The sequence below is a fragment of the Puma concolor genome, chromosome A3 (assembly GCF_028749965.1).
Source record: "Puma concolor isolate L17-30 chromosome A3, mPumCon1.1.hap2, whole genome shotgun sequence".
NCBI classification, from domain to species: Eukaryota; Metazoa; Chordata; class Mammalia; order Carnivora; family Felidae; genus Puma; species Puma concolor.
This window is the reverse complement of record NC_141669.1, coordinates 130,108,979-130,131,788: the sequence shown is the minus strand read 5'-3', so window position 1 is coordinate 130,131,788 and position 22,810 is coordinate 130,108,979. Positions and strand designations below refer to the sequence as shown.

Sequence of the window (22,810 nt, the reverse complement as noted above, 5' to 3'; positions counted from 1 at the left end):
GGATAAAGGATTATGAACTGAGAAGTCGAGAAGAGGAGATTCTAAAGATAATGAGCATACAGAAATACTCGATCTCGTGAGGAACCAGGGAAAGGAGGGTGAAAAGCCCACTCCCCCCCCCCCCAAAACAACACTCAGAGTGAGGTGGGAGAAGGAAGGGATCCAAGCTGATAAGAAGAGGAGAATCTAGGGGCGCCTGGGTGGCGCAGTCGGTTAAGCGTCCGACCTCAGCCAGGTCACGATCTCGCAGTCCAGGAGTTCGAGCCCCGCGTCGGGCTCTGGGCTGATGGCTCGGAGCCTGGAGCCTGTTTCCGATTCTGTGTCTCCCTCTCTCTCTGCCCCTCCCCCGTTCATGCTCTGTCTCTCTCTGTCCCAAAAATAAAAAAAAAAATTAAAAAAAAAATGTTGAAAAAGAAGAGGAGAATCTAAACAGTGCTCAGTGGGAGACTGGGGGTGGTGGTGGCCCAGAGGCTCCACGACATCAGCCAGGCCCCTGACAACTCCAGAAACCTGGCAGTTAGGGCCTGTGGATAAGAGGCTGACCTGGAAGCCAGGCTGCCTGGGTTTTTTTTTTTTTTATTTTATTTTTTTTATTTTTTTTTTATTTTTTTTTTCAACGTTTATTTATTTTTGGGACAGAGAGAGACAGAGCATGAACGGGGGAGGGGCAGAGAGAGAGGGAGACACAGAATCGGAAACAGGCTCCAGGCTCCGAGCCATCAGCCCCTAGCCTGACGCGGGGCTCGAACTCCCAGACTGCGAGATCGTGACCTGGCTGAAGTCGGACGCTTAACCGACTGCGCCACCCAGGCGCCCCGAGGCTGCCTGGGTTTGACTTTCCAGATCCCAAGGGCCAGAACAGGACAAAGTGGAACCCACGGCATCACGTTTTGGTGAGGGTCAAAAGAGCATATCGAGGTCAAGTGTAAGGCCTGGGCCGGAGGAGCAGGGAGAGTGGAGGGTAAACCAGAGCAGGGGGAGGGAGGAGAGATGGGCTCGCTGCATCTGTAGAATAAAGGTGTGGGTGGGAAGGAGCTGGGGAGGGAGCCTCTGGGCTGGAGATGGCAGGACTGTTCTGGAGTCAGACAGGTTTGAAGGAGGGCTAGCAGAGGGCAAAGGGCAGGGCCCGTGGCGACTTTCTTGAGTCCCCAGCATCTTGGCCTTCGCAGGACTCTTCCTGTATAAGAAATATTAAATAGTGTATTTACCACTGAATTGGCCTCAGGATGGATAAAATACACGTTATTAATATAGAAATAGTAACACATATACACTATAATATAAAACATTCTGTTTAACCTAAACATTCATTTCTTTTTTTTTCAAGGCAGTTTTTTTTTAAGTTTATTTACTTCTTTTGAGAGAGAGACAGAGGGAGAGAAAGAAGGGCAGGGGCACAGAGAGAGGGAGAGAGAATCGCAAGCAGACTCCATGCTGCCAGCACAGAGCCCAACACAGGACTCGATCTCATGAACCTGGAGATCATGACCTGAGCCGAAATCAAGAGCTGGACGCTAAAAAACAAACAAACAAACAAACAAACAAACAAACAAACAAAAAGTTGGACACTTAACCGACTGAGCCACCCAGGCGCCCCTGAAAGTTCATTTCTTATCTTCTGATTTTAAAAGTAATCCACCCATTTTCGTGGGCCCCGTGCACGAGTCCCCGGTGCTCTGGGAAGGGAACCTAACTGCAGAGGTGAGCAGAGACAGCAGTCGGGAATGGCATTCTTTCTCTGTCCTGACGGTTTAGGGGAGGTGGCTCTGATGTCCAGCTGTGCGGGTGAGTAGCAGGGAGCGTCTGTGTCCCCGACCATGGAGAATTCGGGCAGATCATCCAGTGCGGAGTGGGTGACCGAGGCGGCCCTTGGGTTTGAATCCAAGTCCTGCCTGTGCTAAGTGGACCCAAACCAGTGAGTGTTCATCAATGGTCGGGTGCTTTGGGACAAAATGAGTAGGTTGCCTTAGGGTCTCTGTTCGCTGCCGGGCGGGGGTTGCGAGGAAGGCAGGTGTCATTCAGAACTCTGATGTTAACAGCGAACACCCCGAGGGGGCCGCCAACCTCTTCTCCGAGCTCCAGCCCCCGCTCTGAGGCTCCAGGCCCTTGTCCGCATCCTGGCGTGAGTGTGCAGGTGCGTGCATGCGGGGGTTGGGGTGGCAGGCCCAATGGGAGCTGCAGCCCCGGGGCCCCTTCTGAAGATGCTGGGCTGCTGGGCCCCCCAGATTCCTACCCCCCATTCATGCGAGGGGGGGAAGTATTTGCCACCCACGGAAGATGGCACCTTCAACGCCTCTACTCTCACACGTGAAAATTACCCCGAATGCCCGCGACGCTAATTCACGAACCCTCAAGAGTTGAAGAGCTGCTTTAACCCAGTGGCTCCCACTGGAGGTGATTCTGCCACCCAGGGGACACGTGGCAGTGTCTGCGGGCGCTCTTGGTTGTCACCATTGGAGGGCGTGGTGCTCCTGGTGTCCAGGGGTTAAATACACAGCCCCCTCCCCCCCCCCCCCCCCCCCGCCGCCCCGGCCAAGAATGCTCTGGCTCAAAGTGTCAGTGGAGCTCTGCCTGAGACCCTCCCGTAACCACTCTGGAGTGAGGGCTTCTGATGGGGGTCCCACACGTGTTGCTCGGTCACCCCTAGGACGTGGATGAGGGGTACGCACACCTGTGTCACACTGCCCACACGCAAGTGTTTTAAGGCGAGACGTCGAAGATGGGACGCTGCCACTTGCTAGTTCTGGCCACCTCAGCTCTACGAGCCTCAGTTTCTCCGTCTGTAAAACGGGGGTGGTAAGAGCGCCCACCTCAGAGGCTGTGGGGGAGACGTGCCGTGTCCGGCTCTCGGCCCGGCGTCCGGCACGCGATAAGGGGGTGCCGCTCAGGGCGAAGCCGAGGCCAGACCTGCCGGGGACCAGGAATGAAAGGAGCTGGTTCTCAGCACAGAACGTGGCAGAAGCCGGTGCTCTCGAAGTGCCGGTTCTCATGAGCAATATTGCCGGGTTCCCTCTTTAGCGTCAAACAGAGGCACCTGGCCAAGCACTCTGACCACGGTGTGGCCTCACCCCGACCTGCCGGGAGGAGTCCCTCTGCACCGTGGTGCCTCTGGCTCAGTCCCTCCGGCCCCACCTGTTGGAGAAGGGGTCTGGCTGCCCCCCGATCTCTGTTATCCCGCATCGGGGCTCCGTCTTGCCAGCCACGAGCCCCCAGCTCCACAGGCTCCACGCTCCCCCGCCCCCACGGCGGCCCCAGGAGGCCCTGTCCCCAGAGGGGTGCTGTCTCTTCCAGGTGACCTCCCCCACCCCCCGCGGTGACGTCCTCGAGCTCAGAGCGCTGATGGGGGGCATTTAAATCAAAACACCCTCTGGATATTTCACAGAGATTCATGAGGCATCTTTACCTCGTAAAAGCCCCCTGGCGTTAGCTGGGAGTGTAGATGATATTCGTGGACCTTTAAAAGTTTGTTTTTCCTTCTTTCTTTCTTTTTTAAGAGAGAAGTGTCTCTTGTGACCCCAGCTTCATCCTGAAAAGCATCGTTCTCTAGGTCGGAGGACACACAGAGCCCGCTTGGCAGCTTGATTACTATGCAACCAGGGACACGTGACCAATCTTTCTGTTTTCTTCAGATCACCTTTTTTCTTTTTTTTCTGATTGTGAGGGAATGCGTGCCCACGGTAGAACACTGGTAAGGCACTGATGGAGAAATAAAACGGAGAGCGTGTCGTGTATAGTTCATATCTTGGTCTGTTGTCCTCAACATCTTACTTTCAACGTCTTCTATCTTCCCGTGTCATTATTCCTCAAAACCATATTCCTAATTCCTGCCATGGAAATTTCCTCCGTGTGGCTGAGCCCTTTGGGCTCCCTCGCACTTGGCCGTTTGGCCGTCTGTGGCCTCGCGCAGGGTTTTCGGCTGTGAGATGGTCACAGGTGCGCCGTGAAGCCTGATGAGATAGCCGATCTGTCCACTCACGCGACTGGTCCTTTTGTGCCTCCCGGCCTGAGCTGGGGCGGGTCGTGGACACCTCCCGGGGCTGCCCTGGGCAGGAAGGTCACAGGGGACTGTAGACTGTGTGATAAACTAAGGCAAGGGGCCCTCTTGGATCCCGGGTCCCGACCCCCATGCCTCGTCTTGAACCACCAGGAAGTTTCCACTTGCCCTGCAGCCCTGGGACCATGAATTCTGGGGGAACAGGTAGGGCTCCCCAAGATGCTGCTTCCTCTTCTTTTCCACTAGAAACCGGTGCTGTCTGCTCATCTGACTCCATCAGGCCATCTGCAGGGGCACACCTAGGTGTGCCCCTACCCCCCCCCCCCCGGTCTCACTTCCACGGCAGGACCCAGAAACGTGGGCTTCCAAGAAGCTGGGTTCCTACCTGCCCTACTTAAACCAAGCGTCCTTCAAATCCATCACCCTTTCACTTCAAGAAAACCACTCTATATCGTACACAAGACGGTTTGCTCTAAACGGAAGTTTACCTTAAAAGAAAGGCAACAAAACACCTGATGCGATCGGAGCGTGTGCCTGGCGCCAGCTCTGAACTCAGCTGAACGGGGGGGGGGGGGGGGGGGGGGGGGACAAGTGTCAGACGGCTGGGGAGCCAGGAGAGAAAGGGGGCTAAGGCAAGAATGACTCTCCTGCCAGGTGCATCACGGTGTCTGCTATGCATTCCTCACCTGGCTCAGGTGGGCCTGCACTTGGGGGACCCCGAATTCTAGCCCAGCCCTCCCACTTTACAGACAGGGAGACAGAGGCTCAGGGAGGAGGGAACTTGTTCCAGATCACATGCAGAGATCCCCTGGGCACGATTTCCTGGCTCAGGAGAGGTGAGCAGATTCCTCGCGGCGGGCAGAGAAGCATCTGAAAGCATCTGGTAGGGGCGGGGCCCCAGGGGCTCCGCAGAGAGCAGGGGAGCCCGAGCTGGCGGGTGTCAGAGCTAACGTGGCTTCCGTCCTCTGTGGCTTGGCTGTGCGATTTTCCCTCTCAGGGACCATCAAATGTCTGGGTCTTGTCCGTGGCGGAAGCAAGGGGTGGGTGGGTGAGGGACGGAGTACAGAGGGCAAAAACCCAGGTCGAGCTGGGGTAGGCCATACAGGGTATCTGAGCTTCCCCCAGGCGGCAGTCAGTGCTGGCCCAGGGGACATGGGCCTTGGGCCAAAGGGACAGAGCCGTCTCCAGTGTGACCGCCCCTAGCCCCTGGACGGAGGTGCGGGGTTCGACGGCCTGGCATGCAGCAGGCACTCATTCACTGTCTATGGAGACACAGCATTGTCTGGTCAGGTGTGCAGCAGGGGCATATTCAGGAAGCGAACGGACTCAAGGGCGCCATTACCAAATCCAGAGGGTGCTGGAGGCCTGTCCCGCCTACTTCTCCCTGGATGCAGCTTAAACCCCCGTCCCCATAGAGGCCTGGTCCCCACTCAGCCCCTCAGGGATCCCCTTTGGTACCTGATGCTCTAGCCACACACACTGTACTAAGTTCATCTAATTGCATTTCATCTAGTTGACCCTATCTCTGAGCCTTTGCACATGCTGTTCCCAACACCTGGCACACTCTTCCATCCCATTCTCTCTCCCTGCCAATTCTTCCCCCTCCTTTAGATTTCAACACATCGCTTCCCCCAGGGGGTCTCCCCAGGCACTCCCCTTTGGCTGGGTGAGGGATCCTTGTCTGCCCCCCACGCCTCTAGTTCCCCATCACAGTCCAGCCTCATACCCTAATTCCTGTCTCCCACTGGACTAGTTCACAGCCGTATGCGCAGTGCCTGCATTCAGTAGGCACTCGATATGTGTGTGTGTTGAATGAACAAATCAAGTAAGTGAGCCCTAGACACAGGTCTGAAGAGATGTCCTTCCAATCGTTCAGTTATTCAAGCAATCACTTACGGACCAGTACTTACCGGGGTCCCCTACTTGGTGAGGCCCTGGGACATACGGCTGTGAGCAAGACCAAAAAGTCCCTGTCCCCACGGAGCTTGGGACTCCTGTGAGGGCCACACAATTGCCAAGCACCTTGACAAGACAATTTGGGACGGCAGTGAGTCCTCTGCAGGATTTGAAACAGGGTGAAGAGTAAGGCCGCTGTCGCCAGGGGGCACCAGAGAGGCCCCCTCTGAGGCGGTGACCTTTCTGCTGGGATCTCAAGCCGGGAGGGGTCCTCCCGGGAGACCTGGGGGAAGAGCGTGCCAGGGAGGGAGAGGACACGGCCTGGGCAGAGGCCTGGAGGTGTCTGCAGCCGTGGAGCTGGCAGGGGGGAGGGGCGTGGATTCTTCTGGCCCTTCCATTCACCTCTGGGTGATCCGCGCAAGTCACGTGACCACTCTGGGCGTGCTCGCCGGTGAAACGAGGGAGTTGCCCTCCATCTGGTGCAGACAGTAGTCTGGTTCCCAGAGCGGCCTCCGCGGGTCGCCCATCCCTCTTAGGTATACACTCACATTCCTCATCCTGGGCTATTTTACCATTTCCTTTCGTGCTAAACCAAAGGGACTATTTTGGAAACTCCTATAAGCAAACTAAGCCCTGCCTGGCATTTGAGCGGATATAAAAGAGCCCTAAGTGAGGGACTCAGGCATAAAAGCCACCCAGCCCTGAGAGCCCACGCCGCTAAATTTAGAAGCATCACCTCCAAATGAGGTGAAATTGTAGGTTCCCTGGGCTGGCGGGCGGTTCTGGCCAGCAGTGAGCTGGCCAGATTTAGCGGAGTGGGCTCAGGCTCCTTCCAGCCGCGCCTGGGGGAGGAGGTCCCGGACGACGGTTCCAGTGTCTGGGGAGCCGCTGGCTGTGTGAGAAGCCCCTCCAGGTGTCCTGGCCCCTGCTGCACTCACCAGCTGTGTCCAAGCCATCCGTCTAAGCGGGTGCTGCCCCAGGGTACCAAGCCAGCGAGAGGCAGCGAGGGACGCACGGGGACGAGGCAGTCCTGTCTGCCACCAAAGGTTTGGGACCTGCATGACTTCTGTGCCTCTCTCCTCTGCTCAGGGGCCCAGCGAGGTCTCTGGCTTATCTCTCTTGCCCCGCAGAGTGCCAGCTATATCCAGGGCTGTCCTGAGCCTCTGAGCGCCGACCTCTGTTCAGAGTGGTCAGTGCCCCTGCTGGGTCACTGATTAAACGTTGAGAATATCAGCCTTGGTCCAAAGTGACCAACATTCACGGGGTCTTGTCAGGGGCTGCCCAGTGAAGGCTCCTGAGATCTTAGGGGTCTCAGCCTGGCCGTCCCAGCCCATCTACCAGAAGGGAGATGTTTTTGCAGCAAGAAACCCAGCTGGGTGAGATCGCAGGGGGCCAACCAGTCAACAGTCAGGATTAACCCCATCAGAGCCTGTGGGGGAAGCTGGGGGTGACAGCTGGCCTCCCTGTTGGAGCAGCTGAGCTGATTGGGAACTGATGCTGGTCCCGAGAAGCCCCCAGGGACCCGGGCTCCCACACCCTGAAGCCTGCAGGGGATGGGGTTGATTTTTCTTGGCCACCCCCAATGCTAGGCTTCTAGCTTGGCAGGTCCCTTTCAGGACCTGCTTCCATTCAGCCTGGGTCTGGCTCTTGGGTGGGGACATGTCCTCAGCACAGCCCCCCGGGGAACAGGTGCCACCTTGAATGAATTGACCAGGCTTTTAAGGCCCGTTATGCCCGGGTCCAAATCCCAACTCTGTTGTTTCCTACCTGTGTGACCTTGGATGAGTCGTTTCCTCTGCTCTCTAGCCTCGGTTTCTTTATCTGCAAAATGGGGATAATAATCGTGTTTACCTGATATAACGTCGGGAGAATTAAATGAGATTTTAAGCCCTTAGAGTCGGTAGCACGGAGGGTGCTGGGCACCCACGGGTCAACCATTAGTAGCTGTAAGTACTGTTTTATGGGAACGTGGCCATGCTCATCATTTCCATAATGTCTGTGGCTGCTTTTGCTCTAAAACAATAGAGTTAAATAGTTGTGGGTATTTAAAAGAGTATATGGCCTGCAAAGCCAAAAACTTTAGTATCTGGTCCTTTACAGAAAATGTTTGTCAGCCCCTGCCTTGGAATCAAGCACTTAGTGGAAATTCTTATCCCCATCCTTATCTTTATCCTTAGCCTGAGGCTTCCACTTATCTGGCACCATGGGCTGCACAGCCTGGTACCGTGGCAGCAGCAGGCCCAGCCTTTTAGGCACTGTTTCTGGTCCCATAAGGATGTGCTGTGAATCTTCCAAGCACCAGAGAACACTCTAGCCCCGCCTGCAGGTCCCTCTCTGTCTGATGGGGGAGCAGAGAAGTTGCCATCCGCAGTCTACTGTAACTGATGGAGCAGGGAAGGTAGGGGAAGGGTGTTCCAGCCCGCAGCCCCCGGCCCCCAGTCCCCAGCCTGCACCCCCCAGCCTCCAGTCCCCAGCCCCCAGTCCCCAGCCTGCAGCTCCTAGCCCGCAGCCCCCAGCCCACAGCCTCCAGCCCCCAGTCCCCAGCCTGAAACCTCCAACCTCTAGTCCCCAGCCTCCAGTCCCCAGCCTGCAGCCCCCAGCCTGCAGCCCCCAGCCTTCAGCCCCCAGCCTCTAGTCCCCAGCCCCAGCCCCCAGCCTCTAGTCCCCAGCACCAGCCCCCAGCCTCTAGTCCCCAGCCCCAGCCCCCAGCCTCTAGTCCCCAGCCCACAGCTCCCAGCCCGCAGCCCCCAGCCCCCAGTCCCCAGCCCCCAGTCCCCAGGCTGGCACCAGAGTATTCTTCCTAACCAGTGACCCCAGTGATGTCCCTCCCTGTTACCCCCTCATTCCCTTGCCCAGCTTGGCTGGGGGCTCTTAAGAGTTCGAGAAGGTCCCCGGTGCCACCCTGAGCACACACCGCTAGTGGTGGGGCAATGGTGTACTGATAGATGCTCACTAACCTGCAGGGATAAAAAAACCACAAAAAAACCCCAAATTTGTAGCACTTGCCGACATCCAGGGTGTACGCATTCCTGCCGTGGCTGATTTCAAGCTACCAAAATTCCCAAGAAAGTAATGATTGACGCTCAGGGGCTGGTCCAGGCTGGCAGCTGCCTGGCACAGGCGGGGAGCGTGGGGACCTTCCTGTGGGGCTGGGACATCTAGAGGCGGGACAGGGACGTCTGAGTGCGCACAGTCGGAAGGGATGGCGTCTGCAGCCGCCCGCACTCAGGTTCCAAACCTGTCTCATTGCTTCCACGCGGGCTTCTCGGGCCAGTCTCGTCCCCTCTCTGGGCCTCATGTCGCCATCTATCCAAGTAGGTCAGCAACAGCTCCCAGGCCTCAGGGGCTGCGTAGATTTGCTAAGATAATTTCCGTGAGACATTTAGCGCAGGGCTGACTTAGTAACAGCACTCAACAGACGGTGGCTCCCATCAGGGCCGCTGTTCAAGGATCCACAGCATGTGACAGTCCTTGGTGCTGGGGCTTGTCACACAGTGGGTGCTCAGCAAACACTCGCCAGCTTCCCCCGGCAGGGCTGGAGGGCGCTCCCCGGGCTCATCCGCCTCTGTAGCTCCCTGCGGGGCGGGGGCCTCTGTGGCCAACGGCACAGAGACAACCAGCTCTTTCCCTTCCGCGTGGTGCACCCTCAGCGCACGGTCTCCTTGGTCCTTCTCTGACTTTCCGCTTTGCAAACGTGACCGCCGGGGCCCGGAGCCAGCGAGTGGCACAGCTGGGGTCTGAGCCCAGGTCTGGCCTTTTGGTTTCCAGTCCTCAGCACTATGTACAGTGCAGTGTGGGGTGGGGATGGGGGGAGCCTAGGAGGAGGGGAAGTCTTGTGGGGGCCGCACGGATCTGCCAGGGGGGCCCTGGAGCCTATGGTGGGGGCTGACCACACATAAAATGCAGGACGGGATGCTGGACAGACGTGGCTCGAAAGAGAACATTATTCCAGGGAGAGGCCCAGCCCTGAGCAAAGGCGTGGACTCTGGCAGGTGGACGGATGTTGGGACGCAGGGGCCTTACCAAGCAGCGATATGAGGGAGGTGGTGCAGTGGAGCTTTTTTAGAGGCTTGGCTTCAGCAGTGGGGTCCCTGGAATCCTCGGACTGTCTCCACCCTGGCCGAGGAGCAACGCAGCAGCAGAGATTCAGGTCAGATATGCAGAAGAACCTTCGACTGTCGGTGCTGGAAGGCACTGGAGATACTCCCGAGGGATACGGTGGCGTTTTTCCAACCTAGAGGCGGTTTGGAAAAAAGAAAAGACAGCCAGGGTTCTAGGCTGGCCTCATTGCAGCCTGGATCAGAGATGGGGCAACGGATCCAGGGATTCTGGAGGGCCTGGATGCCAGCAGCTTGGCCTCATGTGAGTTGGGCTTTGTCACCCCTGCTCAAAACCCTCTCATGGCTCCCAGTCACCCTTGCCCAATTGCAAGGGCAAACTCCTCCCTGGGGTTACCAAGGCCCCGCAGGAGCTGCACTCTGCTGGCCTCTCCAGCCTCCCCTGGAGTCACGGCCCAAACCACAGCTCTTCTTTCGGTTTCTGGCTTACGCCGTGTCCTCTGTACCCCCGGGCCTTTGCCCATGCTGTTCCCTCTGCCTCAGATACCCTCCCCTCCCTCTCCCTTCTCCTTCTCCCCTTATCAGCCTTTCCTTCTCAGCAGCTGATCGCCTCCTCCATGGCTAAGTCGAGTACCCCCTGGGTCCCCCCGTAACTGGTGGCTCATTAGCCTCCCTGCCAGACCGGGAGCCCTGGAAGGCAAGGACTCTGCCTGTCTTGCTCAGTGCGTGTCTCCAGCACAGTGTTTGGCACACAGCGTTCCATGAGTGTTTGTGGAGGGGGGTGAGGGTTACTAGCAGAGAGGAGTAGCTGAGAAGAGATCAGGTATGGTTTCAGGAGGAGCTGACTCCCCCCTGCCGGAGCCTCAGCATTGCTCAGCCATTAAGAACCTGAGCACAGAGTACAGAGACCTGGGTTCGAATCTCGCTCCTGCTGCCAGCCCCAAACAGTTCCCTTGCCTCACTGAGCTTTATCTGTGAGCTGGGGATGGTACCAGCTGCCCCCTTTGTGGGGCTGTTGTAAGGACCTTGGGGACCGTGGTGAAGGGGGACCAGCCGAGACCCGCACTCGACAGGCGGCAGTGCGAGGCTGACTCTCCTGTCCTCTCCCTGTAGGTGACGGCCATGTCGGTGAGGTTGCGGTTCCTGTCCTCTGGGGACGCGGGGGCCGTGGGGGTCGTGGGCCGGAGCGCCTCCTTCGCGGGCTTCAGCAGCGCACAGAGCCGGAGGATCGCGTAAGTTCTGCCCGTGAGGAGGGTACAGGGCTGGATCGTCTTGTGCAGCCTGTGACCCTGAAGCTCTCTCTGATGCCAAGTCTGCAGCCCAGGACAGTGTGTGCGCGCGCACGCGTGTGTGTGTGTGTGTGTGTGTGTGTGTGTGTATGTGTGCGCGCGTGTGACACTTGGTGCTGGGAGAAACCTGTAATTTCCTTGAGACCCGAAGCCGTCTCATGTCACATGCTCCTGGCAGTTGGTCCTGGAAGTCACCTGCGTGAGCTTATCAGGCCCACTTAGCAGATCAGAAAACAGGCTCAGAGAGGTGGAGCTGCTCACCCAAGGTCACACAGCAAGACTGGTTCGTTCAGCCCTGGAACTTAGTCTGGGGGCGGGGTCAGGATGGAATGTTCTTCCTGTTTGATAGAATGGGACGTGGGGCCACCTATCCCAGTTCTGTGACCTGGGGCAAGTGACTTCACCTCTCTGAGTCTCGGTTTCCTCATCCGTGAAATGGGGATCACGAGTGTCCCTCCCCGACAGAGTTGTTGTGAGCGTACGATGAGGTGACACAAGGCAAGCAGCCGGCACATGCTGGCACACAGTAGGTGCTTGCAGGAAATTTTCAAAGGAGGAGGAACAGCAGAGATGGGCCTGGGGTCAGGGCTGCCCCACTGGACGTGAGTTCATGGCTGTTCCACGAGTCTCCTTCGGCTGCAGGTACTTCCCGGAAGGAAGGTTCGTTTCCACTCCTGGGGGCCACAGACTGGTCCTGGCCTTCATGTCGGGCACTGTGCAAGCCTGGGGAGCTGCCCGCCCAGGGGTGGGGCAATCCCTCAGGCATCGCGAGTGGCCCAAGCCCGAGGGGCCCAAACATCTGCCTGGCTGAGCAAATGTGGGGGACAGGCAGGACTCCCAGCCAAGCAGGGTTGGCCAGGGCTCGTCACGGCCCTCTCCTACCTGAAACCTGCCAGGGGTTCCCATCTGCTGAGAATGCAATCTGGACTCCTCACGCGGCCTAACAAACAGCTCCCTGTCACACTGGCTGCTCTCTCCTCCGGGCCCTCCACCTGGCCCCTCCTGTGACTCCTCCTTACCTGGCCAGGGGCTGCTTAATGTCCTTTGGGCCTTGGCTTCACTGCCGTGTCCTGAGGTGGACCACCCGTGCCCCAGACCGGGCCTTCCTGTGGCTCTTTCCCTGGGGTTCAGCTGCACACTCGCCCCCCCCCCCCCCCCCCCAGTGATGCCTGGTCCCTGAGGTCCAACTCTCTCAGCTCGCCCACTTGTCTCCTGGCCGCTCAGTGCCAGCACGTGCCCGGAGGAGTGGGTCTCAGGGCCGAAATCCTGGAGGGTCTCAGCTGGAAGCGTGCTTAGGAATCCCTGATTCGTTCTCCAAATATTTATGGAGCACCTACTCTGCCCAGGCCCTGGGGACGGAACCGGGCCCCGCCCTCCTGTCAGGGCAGCGAACAATAAGCCAACAATAATCAAGATGGATTCAGCTGGTGGCACGTGAAGGAATTAAAACGGGGATGTGGGAGGGTGGCAGGGCTCTCAGAGGAGGCCCTCAGTGAGGCAGGGGCACCTTTAAGGCCAGAGAGAAGATAAGTTGATGTTCACGTGCAGAGAGCATGCAGGGCTGGGGACGTCTTCCAGGTGGAAGGGGCAGCCAGTGCAAAGGTCCCGAGGTGGGGATGAGCTTTGAGGCACAGAAAGTGGGTGTGTGGCTGTCTTGGGGGATAGACGTGAGAGAGGGAGGGCTGCGGGGCTTTGTGAACCACAGCAAGGACATGCAAAGTGCAAGGCGGGGGGGGGGGCACTAAAGAGCTGAAGCACAGGAAAACACAGCCCCAGAGAGAGTGAGCACCCAGTCCCTCTGACGCCCAGCCTCCAAGAGGAGAAAGCGTGGATGCCACCACAAGGAAGGCATACATTAGGCACTCCGTAAGTGCGGCTGAGAAGGATTAAGTCAACTGGCCAGGGAATGATCATGTTCCTTAACAGAACCACTTTTGAGCTGCCTCTTCTGGGCGTCACCAGGCCCCCCCCCCCCCCCCCACCATGGGGTCTGTAATCAGGGCTGCTAAAGACAGTTGCACAGGTCACCCAGCCAAGGGGGCCATCCAGTCCACGTAATCCTCCCAAGCTGTGTGCCCTGGCGTGCAGCTGGCTCACCCAGGGTGGGGTACCTTTCTCTAACTCACACAGAGGCACTATGGGGATTTTGTTACCATGGTCTGGCAGTGGAGGGCGCTGAAGGGGGGTTTCACAGACCCTGGCAGCCAAGGCCAGTGCGTGAGTATACAATCTGTGTGCTCACTAGGGCCCTGTGCTCACGTAATACTCTGGTGTTGCCATCTAGAAATTCCTTTTTTTTTTTTCTCAATGTTTATTTATTTATTTTGAAAGAGAGTGAAAGCAGGGGAGGGGCAGAGAGAGAGAGGAGGGAGAGAATCCCAAGCAGGCTCTACATTGTCAGCACAGAGTCCAATGCAGGGCTCCAGCCCATGAACTGTGAGATCGTGACCTGAGCTGATCAAGAGTTGGATGCTTAACCGGCTGAGCCACCCAGGCGCCCCGCCATCTGGAAACCCTTACTACAGTTTGAAAAAAGGGCCCTGCATTTTCTTTTGCACTGGGCCTCATGAATTCTGTGCCTGGTCCTGCCTGCAGCTCTCCCCCTGCCAGGCCCCTGGGGGACTTCTGGACTTCCTGCCTCCATGGGAATGTTCCCACAGGCCCCAGTCAGGAGCTCTGCCCAGGTAGTGTCCCAAGGACTCCTGAGGACAGCACTCTGGGTGGGAAGAAGACAGAGAGGTCTGACCCTGTCCTGCTATGGCTCACTGGCCATCAGCAAAGACAAGATCACGTCTGGCAAGGTCTGCATCCCGGTCTAAGACAGATGACCTTGATGGCTGTAAATATCCTGGGATAGCCACTCTCCTGGTGGCTCCTTCTCCTTCTCCTGCTCTGAGAATTCTGGAGAATTCTGGAGCCACCAGCCTGGGTGGGTTCTGAGGTCCCTGAGGGGCCACCATCTAGTCTCTTCAGTGCCCTTTTCCAAGGGTAAGGAAGAAGCTGCCCACGAGGATGGGGAGGAGCGCATCTATTTTTAACTTCCTGTCTCTGGCCAGCTCCCAGGAGTCTGGACCCTTGGCTCCCAGGAGTCTGGACCCTTGGCTCTGGGGCTGGACGGCCTAGATTGTGTTTCAGACCTCACCTTCTGGCCTTATTTCTCAGGTAATCCAACCAGGCTGAATCACAAACACATTGCCAAGGCACCCAGTGGCTGGGGCAGGGCAGGTAAAAATAACCTCAGATAGGAGAGCCAGGGATTGAAGCTCATTGATGTCCCCTTTGTCCAACCTCTGCCCCTGCCCTGGCACCTGAAACCCTTTTGACTCTGGACATGGCTTTTTATTCCATAATCAAAGAATTCACCCGAGGAAGTGATCTATCTGGTGGGGAAATTTTATACTAAGGTGTGAATGATTGCTATGAATGATGCTGTCCCATTCTGCCCCGATTCACAGGCGTGGCTGCTCTTACCCCCTTCCGGTCCCTCCTCAGCCAGGTCTCCTCTCCCCCAGGCTGTCAGGAGGGTACCCTCCTGAGCTAGGAGCCCCTCCCAGGTCCTCACCACCTCAGGAATTCCTCTGCTGAGATGGCCGGCAAGTGGGGGTGTGAAAACTAAGTAGTAAACCTTTGATTTTCAAGGAAAGGAGGTTGGAGAAAGAGGATATGGCGGAGGTGCTCTCCCTGCTCTGCTCTGTTCCTCATCGTGCCCACCCATCCAGGGCCACCAGGCATAGAGACAGGGTTAGCTTACACCGTCGGCCCACTGAGTCCTCACACGAAACGTGTCCAGTTGGTCCCATCGTTGCCCCCCAGCCACACCCAGCCCCGCCTGCCCCCCGGTCCCGCACTTGCAGCAGCCGTGCACCGGGCCTCCGACAAAGTGTTTCCCCACGACGATCAGGCAGAAAGGCCGTCCCGGCGGCCTCACGTGAGGGCTGGGGCCACCGGGTGGCACGTGTCCTTCTGGAAGCTTGTCTGGCATGCCAGGGGCTGTTTAATATTTACTGAGTGCTCTCAGAGCCGGTGAGACACCCGCCCCCGGAGCTCGCTCTCTGCCCTGGCGGCTGTATCACCGGGCCAGACACGCAGCCCGATTTCGCCATCTGAAGGCTGCACTTCCCCGGCTGAGCCAGCAGCGCTCAGAGTGGCCACCGCGCCCGTCCCGCTGAACCTCAGACGAGAGCACTGAGCTCAGAGTTTCCCCGGGAGCCAGTGAAGCCAGGCGCGGCCGCAGCGGTGAGGGTGAGGAGGTCTCCGGGTAGCGGGGTCTGGCCGAGGGTACGCACCCCCCGGGGGCCGGGGACCCCTGGGAGCTGGCAGGTGAGCTGGGCTCCTGCGCGGCACCCCCCGCCAAGAGTTGCTCGCGCACCCCACCTGCCAGGGGCCTGAGCCCATCGGAAACCCGCCTCTCTGAAGGCTGCAGCCCTGCCCGTCTCTGCCCGCCTGGCATGTCAACTTTGTGGATGGCCTGCTCGAGGAGGTGGGTGGTGTGGCCTCAGGCAGGGGGAGGGAGGAGGGAGCGCAGCCCCTTCGAGGGCCTGGATATTTATCATCTTACTGATTTATTTATATTTTATTTTTTTATTTTTATTTTTATTTTTTTTATTTAAAAAAAAATTTTTTTTTTCAACGTTTATTTATTTTTGGGACAGAGAGAGACAGAGCATGAACGGGGGAGGGGCAGAGAGAGAGGGAGACACAGAATCGGAAACAGGCTCCAGGCTCTGAGCCATCAGCCCAGAGCCTGACGCGGGGCTCGAACTCACGGACCACGAGATCGTGACCTGGCTGAAGTCGGACGCTTAACCGACTGCGCCACCCAGGCGCCCCTATTTATATTTAAAATTTTTGTATTTAGTTTGAGAGAGAGCGTGAGCAGGGGGAGGGGCAGAGAGAAAGGGAGAGAGAGAATCCCAAGCAGACTCTACACTGTCCGTGCAGAGCCCGACGCAGGGCTCGAACTCACAAATCATGAGATCGTGACCTGAGCCGAAGTCAAGGGTCAGATTCAACCAACGGAGCCACCCAGGCGCTCCTATTGCCTTCTTTAACTTTGACACATACATAACCCTTGTCCTTTGCCGGGCACTACTCAAACCCCTTTACATTTATTAACGCATACAGCAACGCTTTCCCGGGGCCCTATTTTACAGATGCGAAAACTGAGGCACAGAGAGGTTCGTTAACTTACCCAAGGTCACATAGCTTGTAAGTGGGGTTACCGAATAGAGACACGGGCACCTAGCTCCAGAGCCTGTGCCGGCTGTCCCACCGCGTCCCCCAGCTGCCATGGCAGCTCGCGGGGACACAGCTTTTACTTGCTTTGGTCTCTGTTTTACCTCCAACCCCTCGAATGCTGTTTGGTGTGCCGTAAGTGCTCAGTAAATGTTTGTTGAGTGAATGATGGTCTCATGACTGGTCTATGGGGTAGGCACTCTTATCTGCCCTTTACAAATGAGGAAACTGAGTCTCTAGGAGGTTAAGTACCTGTGACCCCCGGGGCTGGGATTTGTCCATGGGTGGTTGACCAGGAGCTTGTGTCTCATGAGACAACATAAGCTCCCAGCGTGGCAAGTCCCCTGCTCCCCCCGATCCTTCCTTGCTGCAACATCCCCTAGGACCCAGTTCTCAGGGCGCGGGCAGGGCCGGGGATCTCTATTTCTGGATCCTTGGCATGCAACATGGCGAGGATTCCCGGGGTAGGGAACCCAACCGGAGGGGCGGCCGGGGCAGCTCCTCTCTGCTGAGTCAACAGCAGGTGTCTGTATCTGTGTGTGGAATGTGCCACATCTGGCTGGGCTGGATATACAGCCTGGCTGCCCGTTCAGCCTCTTGGGGCGCCAGAGTGAACTTGTCAGGCCTGCCGAAGGAGCTGGAAGCTGTTGCCTGCCCCCTGCCTGGCTCTCCAGACCTCAAGCCTCCCCTCTTCCCGGGGAGGGACGGGGAGTCTTCGAGGGTAGGACCCCAGGCCCTCGGCTCCCACCATGGTGCCTGATTCGCAGAAAGCCCCTCTGTGAGTGTTTGAGTGAGTCGGGGGGTCCGGTACCCTTGATTTTGGGCCACAAAAGTGCAGCAAACTCTGAAGGGCTCCCAGGGAGATGCATACCTGGGTTTCCAGCAGAAGGATGTCCCCCGAGTGAATCCCCTAAGACGGTGGTCCTCAAAGCGTGGTCCTTGGACCAGCAACACTGGCAGCACCTAGGAACGTGTTAGACATGCAGATTCTCAGGCCTCACCCCAGACCTGCTGAACCTGAGACTGGGGCCTCTGCTGAGAGGGCTCAGCAATCTGAGCCTGGGTCCTCCAGATGATTCTGAGGACCCTGAGGGAACCCTGCCCCTTGCCCCCAGAGGGGTGGTTCAGATCCCGGGCTGGGAATCTGCCCATGTTTGGGTTTGGGTCCCAGCTCTGTCACTCACGTGATCTGGGGCAAGTCACTTCTCTGAGCCTCCGGTTCCCTACCTTGCAATGGGGTTAAAATCGATGTTTATTTAAAGCTCCTACAGCAGGGGTGGGAAGCAACAGACACTCAGGGGGCACCTTCTATCCGGGCACCGTCATGATGCTCCCAGATTGTCATCATCCGGGTCTGTGAAGCTGGGAGCTGACCCATTCCTCCCCGCTCCCCCTCCTCGGCTCCCACAGGGCGGGAAGGGTCTCCTCACTCTGTTTCGGTCAAGCCTTCTCCTTGCTGTCCGTCCAGCATCACACACAGACTGGACCACGTCCTCCCCTCCACCCTGACTCACTGCCCCCCGATTCAGAACACCCTTCTTGGGACGACCCTTCATCCTGTTCTTCCCTTGAGGTCCCGCTGCGCCCTTGGGCTCCCCCAACTCTCTCTTCTCTAGTCCCCACGACACGCTGTATTTCCCTCGTCCCGTTCAGCTCAGTATTTACTGAGCACCTACTGTTTTCCAGGCTGTGGGCGCAGGGACAGATACAGATGGGATGTGATTATTATAACGGTAGCAAACATTTATTAGGCACCCACTGCCTCCATTGTGCCGAATGTTTCCCCTGGTGTCTCAGAGAATTCCCAGCACTGCTCTCTCATTTAGGGTCTATTGTTTTCCCATTTGACAGATAAATAACTGAGGCTTGGGTAGTACCTCAGTGTAGAGGTGAAGTACATTTGACAAAGAAACAAAACTGGTTATTCCCCCCTGCTCCCCTCCCCCCTTCCTGCTCGTGCTCACTCTCTCCCCCTCCCTCCCCCTCTGTCTCCATCCCGGAGGAACCTTAGAGCCCAGGTTGAAGCAGGCTCCTCAGTGCACCCGAGAGGAAGACAGGGAGGGAGGCAGCTGGAAGGAAAAGCTAGAAGCTTCTTTGAGAGACTGACCCAGACGTTCAAGTGTTATTTCCACTCGTGTTTCTCCCGTGAGAAGGGAGTCCTGAAGCCACATCTGGTGCAGGGATACCTGGGAAACAATGTCTTTAAGAGGACGGACGGAGGCAGCCCTGGTCTTGCACTTAGTGGACGAGGCATAGGATTCTAGAAGGGGCTTAGGTGCCAGTGAAACCAGCCCGGGACTGTAACGAGGACACCCTCACCGTATACTACTATAATCAATCCTGAAACACTGGTGTGCCCCTCAAGGGCTGAGAGACACAGCTGCCAGTGCCGGGAAACATCAGTTCTTTTTTTTTTTTCCTTAAAAAAATTTTTTTTAATGTTTATGTTTTTAAAATCTTTTTAAGTTTTTTTTTTTTTGAGAGAGAGACAGAGAGAGTGGGGGGGGGAGGGGCAGAGAGAGAGGGGGGGAGAGAGAGAATCTCAAGCAGGCTCTGCACTGTCAGCATGGAGCCTGACGTAGGGCTCAAACTCATGAACCATGAGATCGTGACCTGAGCCGAAACAGAGTCGGACGCTTAACTGACTGAGCCATCCAGGTGCCCCAAATGTTTATTTATTTTTAAGAGAGAGACAGAGTGTGAGCAGGGGAGGGGCAGAGAGAGAGAGGGAGACACAGAATCTGGCGCAGGCTCCAGGCTCTGAGCTGTCAGCACAAAGTCCGACGTGGGGCTCGAACCCACAAGCCGTGAGATGGCGACCTGGGCTGAAGTCGGATGCCCAACCAACTGAGCCACCCAGGTGCTCCTGGGGACATCGGTTTTTAAGATCATTCAGTCCCCAACCCCAACTCCAATAGGCTTAGGCAGAAAAGAGAACCAACTGGTTCATGTAAGTGAAATTCCATGGGCAGGTCTAACTTCAGGCATAGCTGGATCCAGGAGCTCATGGTCGTGTGGAATTGGTCTGCCTCCACCTGCTCCTCCCTGTGTTGCCTCCATTCCCCCTACATGATGCAAAGGAAATGGCTGGCTGTTCCAGGTGTATGTTCCCCCGGAACAGCAATGTCAGAAGAAAGAATCCTTTTCCTGTCTGTGAATCTGGAAGCAAACTCCCGGCAGGGTTACTGGACAGATTTGTGTCCTGTGCCTCTCCCTGAGCCAGGGAAACGGAGTATGTTGACTCCAGGCCTGAGACATGCATTTGCTTCAGAATGCCTGTGTATGTGTGTGCAGGTGTGTGTGTGTGTGTGTGTGTGTGTGTGTGTGTGTGTGTGTCTGTGTGTGTGGTGATTTGTCAAGCCACCTCCCTCCAAACCACATGCATGAGCAGCGGAGTTGGGGAGGGGCCCCAGAGGAAAACTGGGGTGTTAGTAATAGAGGGAGAGGCGTGGGTCCTGTGCAGGCAAAGCTAACAAGTGCCCACCCACGGGAACGCCCCACGGCTACGATTTGGCCTCCCAAGTAGTTTTGTCCGGACGGACAGACCACACTGAGCCGAAAACAATGGCATTTGGGCTGCCCGACTGTACTTCCCACTGTGTTGATGTCTCATGTCAGGTTCTTCTTTGTCTTTTAATCTTCAGATCCAAGCCCTCATTTTGCAGATGAGGAAACCGAGGCCTGGAGAGTCCCGGCCACCTTCCTGAGCTCACACGGCTCGGTGGTGGCGGGGCGGGACTCAGCCAGGCCTCATGACTGCCCCGGGCTCCGGCCGCCGATCCCCCAGTGCCTGCCCCCCGCCCCCCGCCCCCCGCCGGGGAGGGCTTTGTCCAGATCCCAGCTGTGCCCCTCATTCCTTCTCACAGAAAGTCCATCCACGGGAACTCCGTGAGAGCTCGAATGCCTGCCAAATCCTCCAAGATGTATGGCACGCTGCGGAAGGGGTCTGTCTGCCCGGACCCCAAGCCACAGCAGGTGAAGAAGATCTTCGAAGCACTCAAGAGAGGCCTCAAGTAAGGACCAGTGTTTGTTGTCCCTGCAACGTGCGTTCTCTGCCGCTTCTCCTCTCCGCCTCTCCTCAGAGAACACGGTCGGGTCTTGTCTGCCAGAGGCCAAGGAGGGAGCTCCTGTAGTCCACAAGCGCGTCCCGGGTGCAGCCACGCGCTCAGGCCCACCCTTCGGCGCTGGGGACACATTGAACGCTGTGGGGGGATGCTGGCCTCAGGGAGCTTATGGTGGAGAGGGGAGATGGCCAAACAGAAGTGACGTAAGCAGTAACAGAACTCCCAGCAGCCCTGAGTGCACGGAGGAAGGTGATGGAAAGGCAGCACGTGGAGGCAGAGGAGACTCACCAAGGAGGTCCCGACGGTTGTGCTGGGCTCTGGGAGATAAGCGTCCCAGGCAGGGGGAACAGCGCGGGCAAAGGCCCTGAGGTAGGAGAGTGTAGGACAGGAGGCCCGGGTGGCTGGATTTGAGCGAAGGAGAGAGTTGGACTGGCTAGCTGGGCAGAGGCCAGAACAGGAAGATTCAGTCACTGACTCCGCCTATTTTTTTAAAAGTGTATTTGTTTATATTTTGAGGGGGGTGGGGAGGAGCAGAGAGAGAGGGAGAGAGAGAGAGAGAGAGAGAGAGAGAGAGAGAGAGAAAATCCCAAGTAGGCTCCACACTGTCAGTGCAGAGCCCCATGTGGGGCTCAAACTCACAAACTGTGGGATCACGACCTGAGCCGGAATCAAGTCGGACATGTAGCCGACTGAGCCACCCAGGCGCCCCACTCCATGCGCTTTTCTTGAGGGCTAACGGAGGGCCAGGTACAAGGTGTGGGAGTGAATAAAACACAGAAATCCCTGCCCCCGTGGAGCCTCCTAATGGGAGACAGACAATAAACAGGGCAGAAAAGCAAAATACAGGAATAAGTCAGATGGTGGGAAGTACCATGGTAGAAAACAAATCAAGGTAAGGTGTGGGGCTGATTTTGAATAAGGGGTTCAAAGAAGGTCTCATTTAAGAAGGTGACATTTGAGCAAAAACCTGAAGGGGTGAAGGAGTGAGCCCAGCAGGTAATGGATAAAGAACATTCTAGGCCAAGGGAGCCACGTGTGCAAAGGCCCTGGGGCAGGAGCATGATCAGAGCATTAGGGGCATAGTGAGCAGGCCGGCATGGGAGCTGAGAGAGGGAGGCAAGGGTGAGGAGGTCTGGGGGGCAATGGGGACCAGATGACATGGGGCCTGTGAGCACTTAGTGTTCACTCTGGGTGAGCTGGGGTCTGCGCGGGGGGCGGGGGGGGGGGGAAGGGTGTGGTCTGAGTTCAGTTTTAACAAGACTCTGGCTGTACGTGGAAAACAGGCTGCAAGGGGCGGGGAGTCCTGTAAGAAGGTCACTACAAGGGTCCAGGTGGCAGACGAAGGTGGACTTGACCAGGTGGCAGCTGGGTGGGTGGGTGGGCAGGGGACAGGGTCAGTTTCAGGATACGTTTTGAAGGTGGAGCAGGCAGGATTGACTGAGGGAGGGACTGGGGGTAGAGAGAGAAGAGAGAGAGAGAGAGAGAGAGAGAGAGAGATTGTCCAAGTGGAGATGAAAAGAGGTAGTTCGGGCACAAACCCGAGGTTCATGGAAGAGGTCAGGGCTTGAGAAAGAACTGTGGTTTCAGTGCAGTGTTGCCCCGTGAATAAGTCACATGGGGGGCCGCCACATAGCCCCTCTAGGATCCTAGACTCCGTGACGCCCAGTCCAGGGGCCTCCTTTCTCCCAGCATCCCCCTTGCTGCTGTCCCAGCCCCGTCCCCACCTACCCCTTCTCCACCTGCCACCCCTGCTCTGCTCAAGTCTCTCCCATGGCTCCCTACTACCCTCGGGGGGGCATTCAGGGTCCTTTCTGACCTTCAACCTTTCTAGACTTTTCTATTATTCACTCCCCGCCTCCACTGGTTCCCCAAATGCCCCATCTGCCCTCCTGTACCTGTGCTGTGGCCCTCGCTGAGCAGCTCCCGGGCAGGGGAGCGTCCGCGGAGGCTGCCGCGCCCCAGGTTCCTTGTTCAGCGCGCATGCGCGTGTCCTGAATCGCACGCCGTTCCTTCCGCCCGGGAGGCCTGTCCCGCCCTCCGCCTCTTGCGATCCTGCTCTGTTTCTCACTAATTAATAGCAGTGACAACAGCAGCGGCGGCAGCAGTTGCGGGCTTTCTACACATCTCACCGTTGAATCCCTGAAGAACGCTATCAGAGAGCTTCCTCACCTTTTCGCGGAGAGGAAACTGAGTCCCAGAGAGGGGACACAGCTCGTCCAGGATCCTACGGCCAGGAAGCAGGGAGTGGGGCTCCGGGGCCAGTGCCGACCCGCC

At 57.2% G+C, this 22,810-nt stretch overlaps 1 protein-coding gene and 2 long non-coding RNA genes across 6 annotated transcripts in view; 1 reads left to right on the top strand and 2 right to left on the bottom strand.

Annotated features, from left to right (window-relative positions):
• Positions 1–22,810, top strand: part of RIPOR3 (RIPOR family member 3) — a 77,125-nt gene that overhangs the window by 33,863 nt on the left and 20,452 nt on the right. Inside the window, exons 2-3 of one of the 3 annotated variants that reach the window (XM_086702477.1) lie at positions 11,062–11,180; positions 20,339–20,485. In XM_086702477.1, coding sequence (XP_086558603.1) covers positions 11,062–11,180; positions 20,339–20,485 — 266 coding nt within the window. Of the gene's footprint in view, positions 1–11,061; positions 11,181–15,261; positions 15,558–15,588; positions 15,718–20,338; positions 20,486–22,810 lie in introns of those variants that run through there. The other 2 variants (XM_086702479.1, XM_086702478.1) reach the window with 2 other exon arrangements.
• Positions 1,343–22,644, bottom strand: LOC147582799 (uncharacterized). 2 transcript variants are annotated; one of them, XR_015249528.1, is made up of 5 exons: positions 22,432–22,644; positions 17,344–17,435; positions 8,848–10,124; positions 7,658–7,711; positions 1,343–1,514 (listed from the first exon to the last, which is right to left on the bottom strand). It is a non-coding gene; the product is annotated as an uncharacterized LOC147582799 (long non-coding RNA). The 2 variants fall into 2 exon arrangements; XR_015249527.1 differs by having other exon boundaries at positions 9,914–10,124; positions 22,432–22,628.
• Positions 18,958–21,741, bottom strand: LOC147582800 (uncharacterized). Its single transcript, XR_015249531.1, has 2 exons — positions 20,825–21,741; positions 18,958–19,537 (listed from the first exon to the last, which is right to left on the bottom strand). It is a non-coding gene; the product is annotated as an uncharacterized LOC147582800 (long non-coding RNA).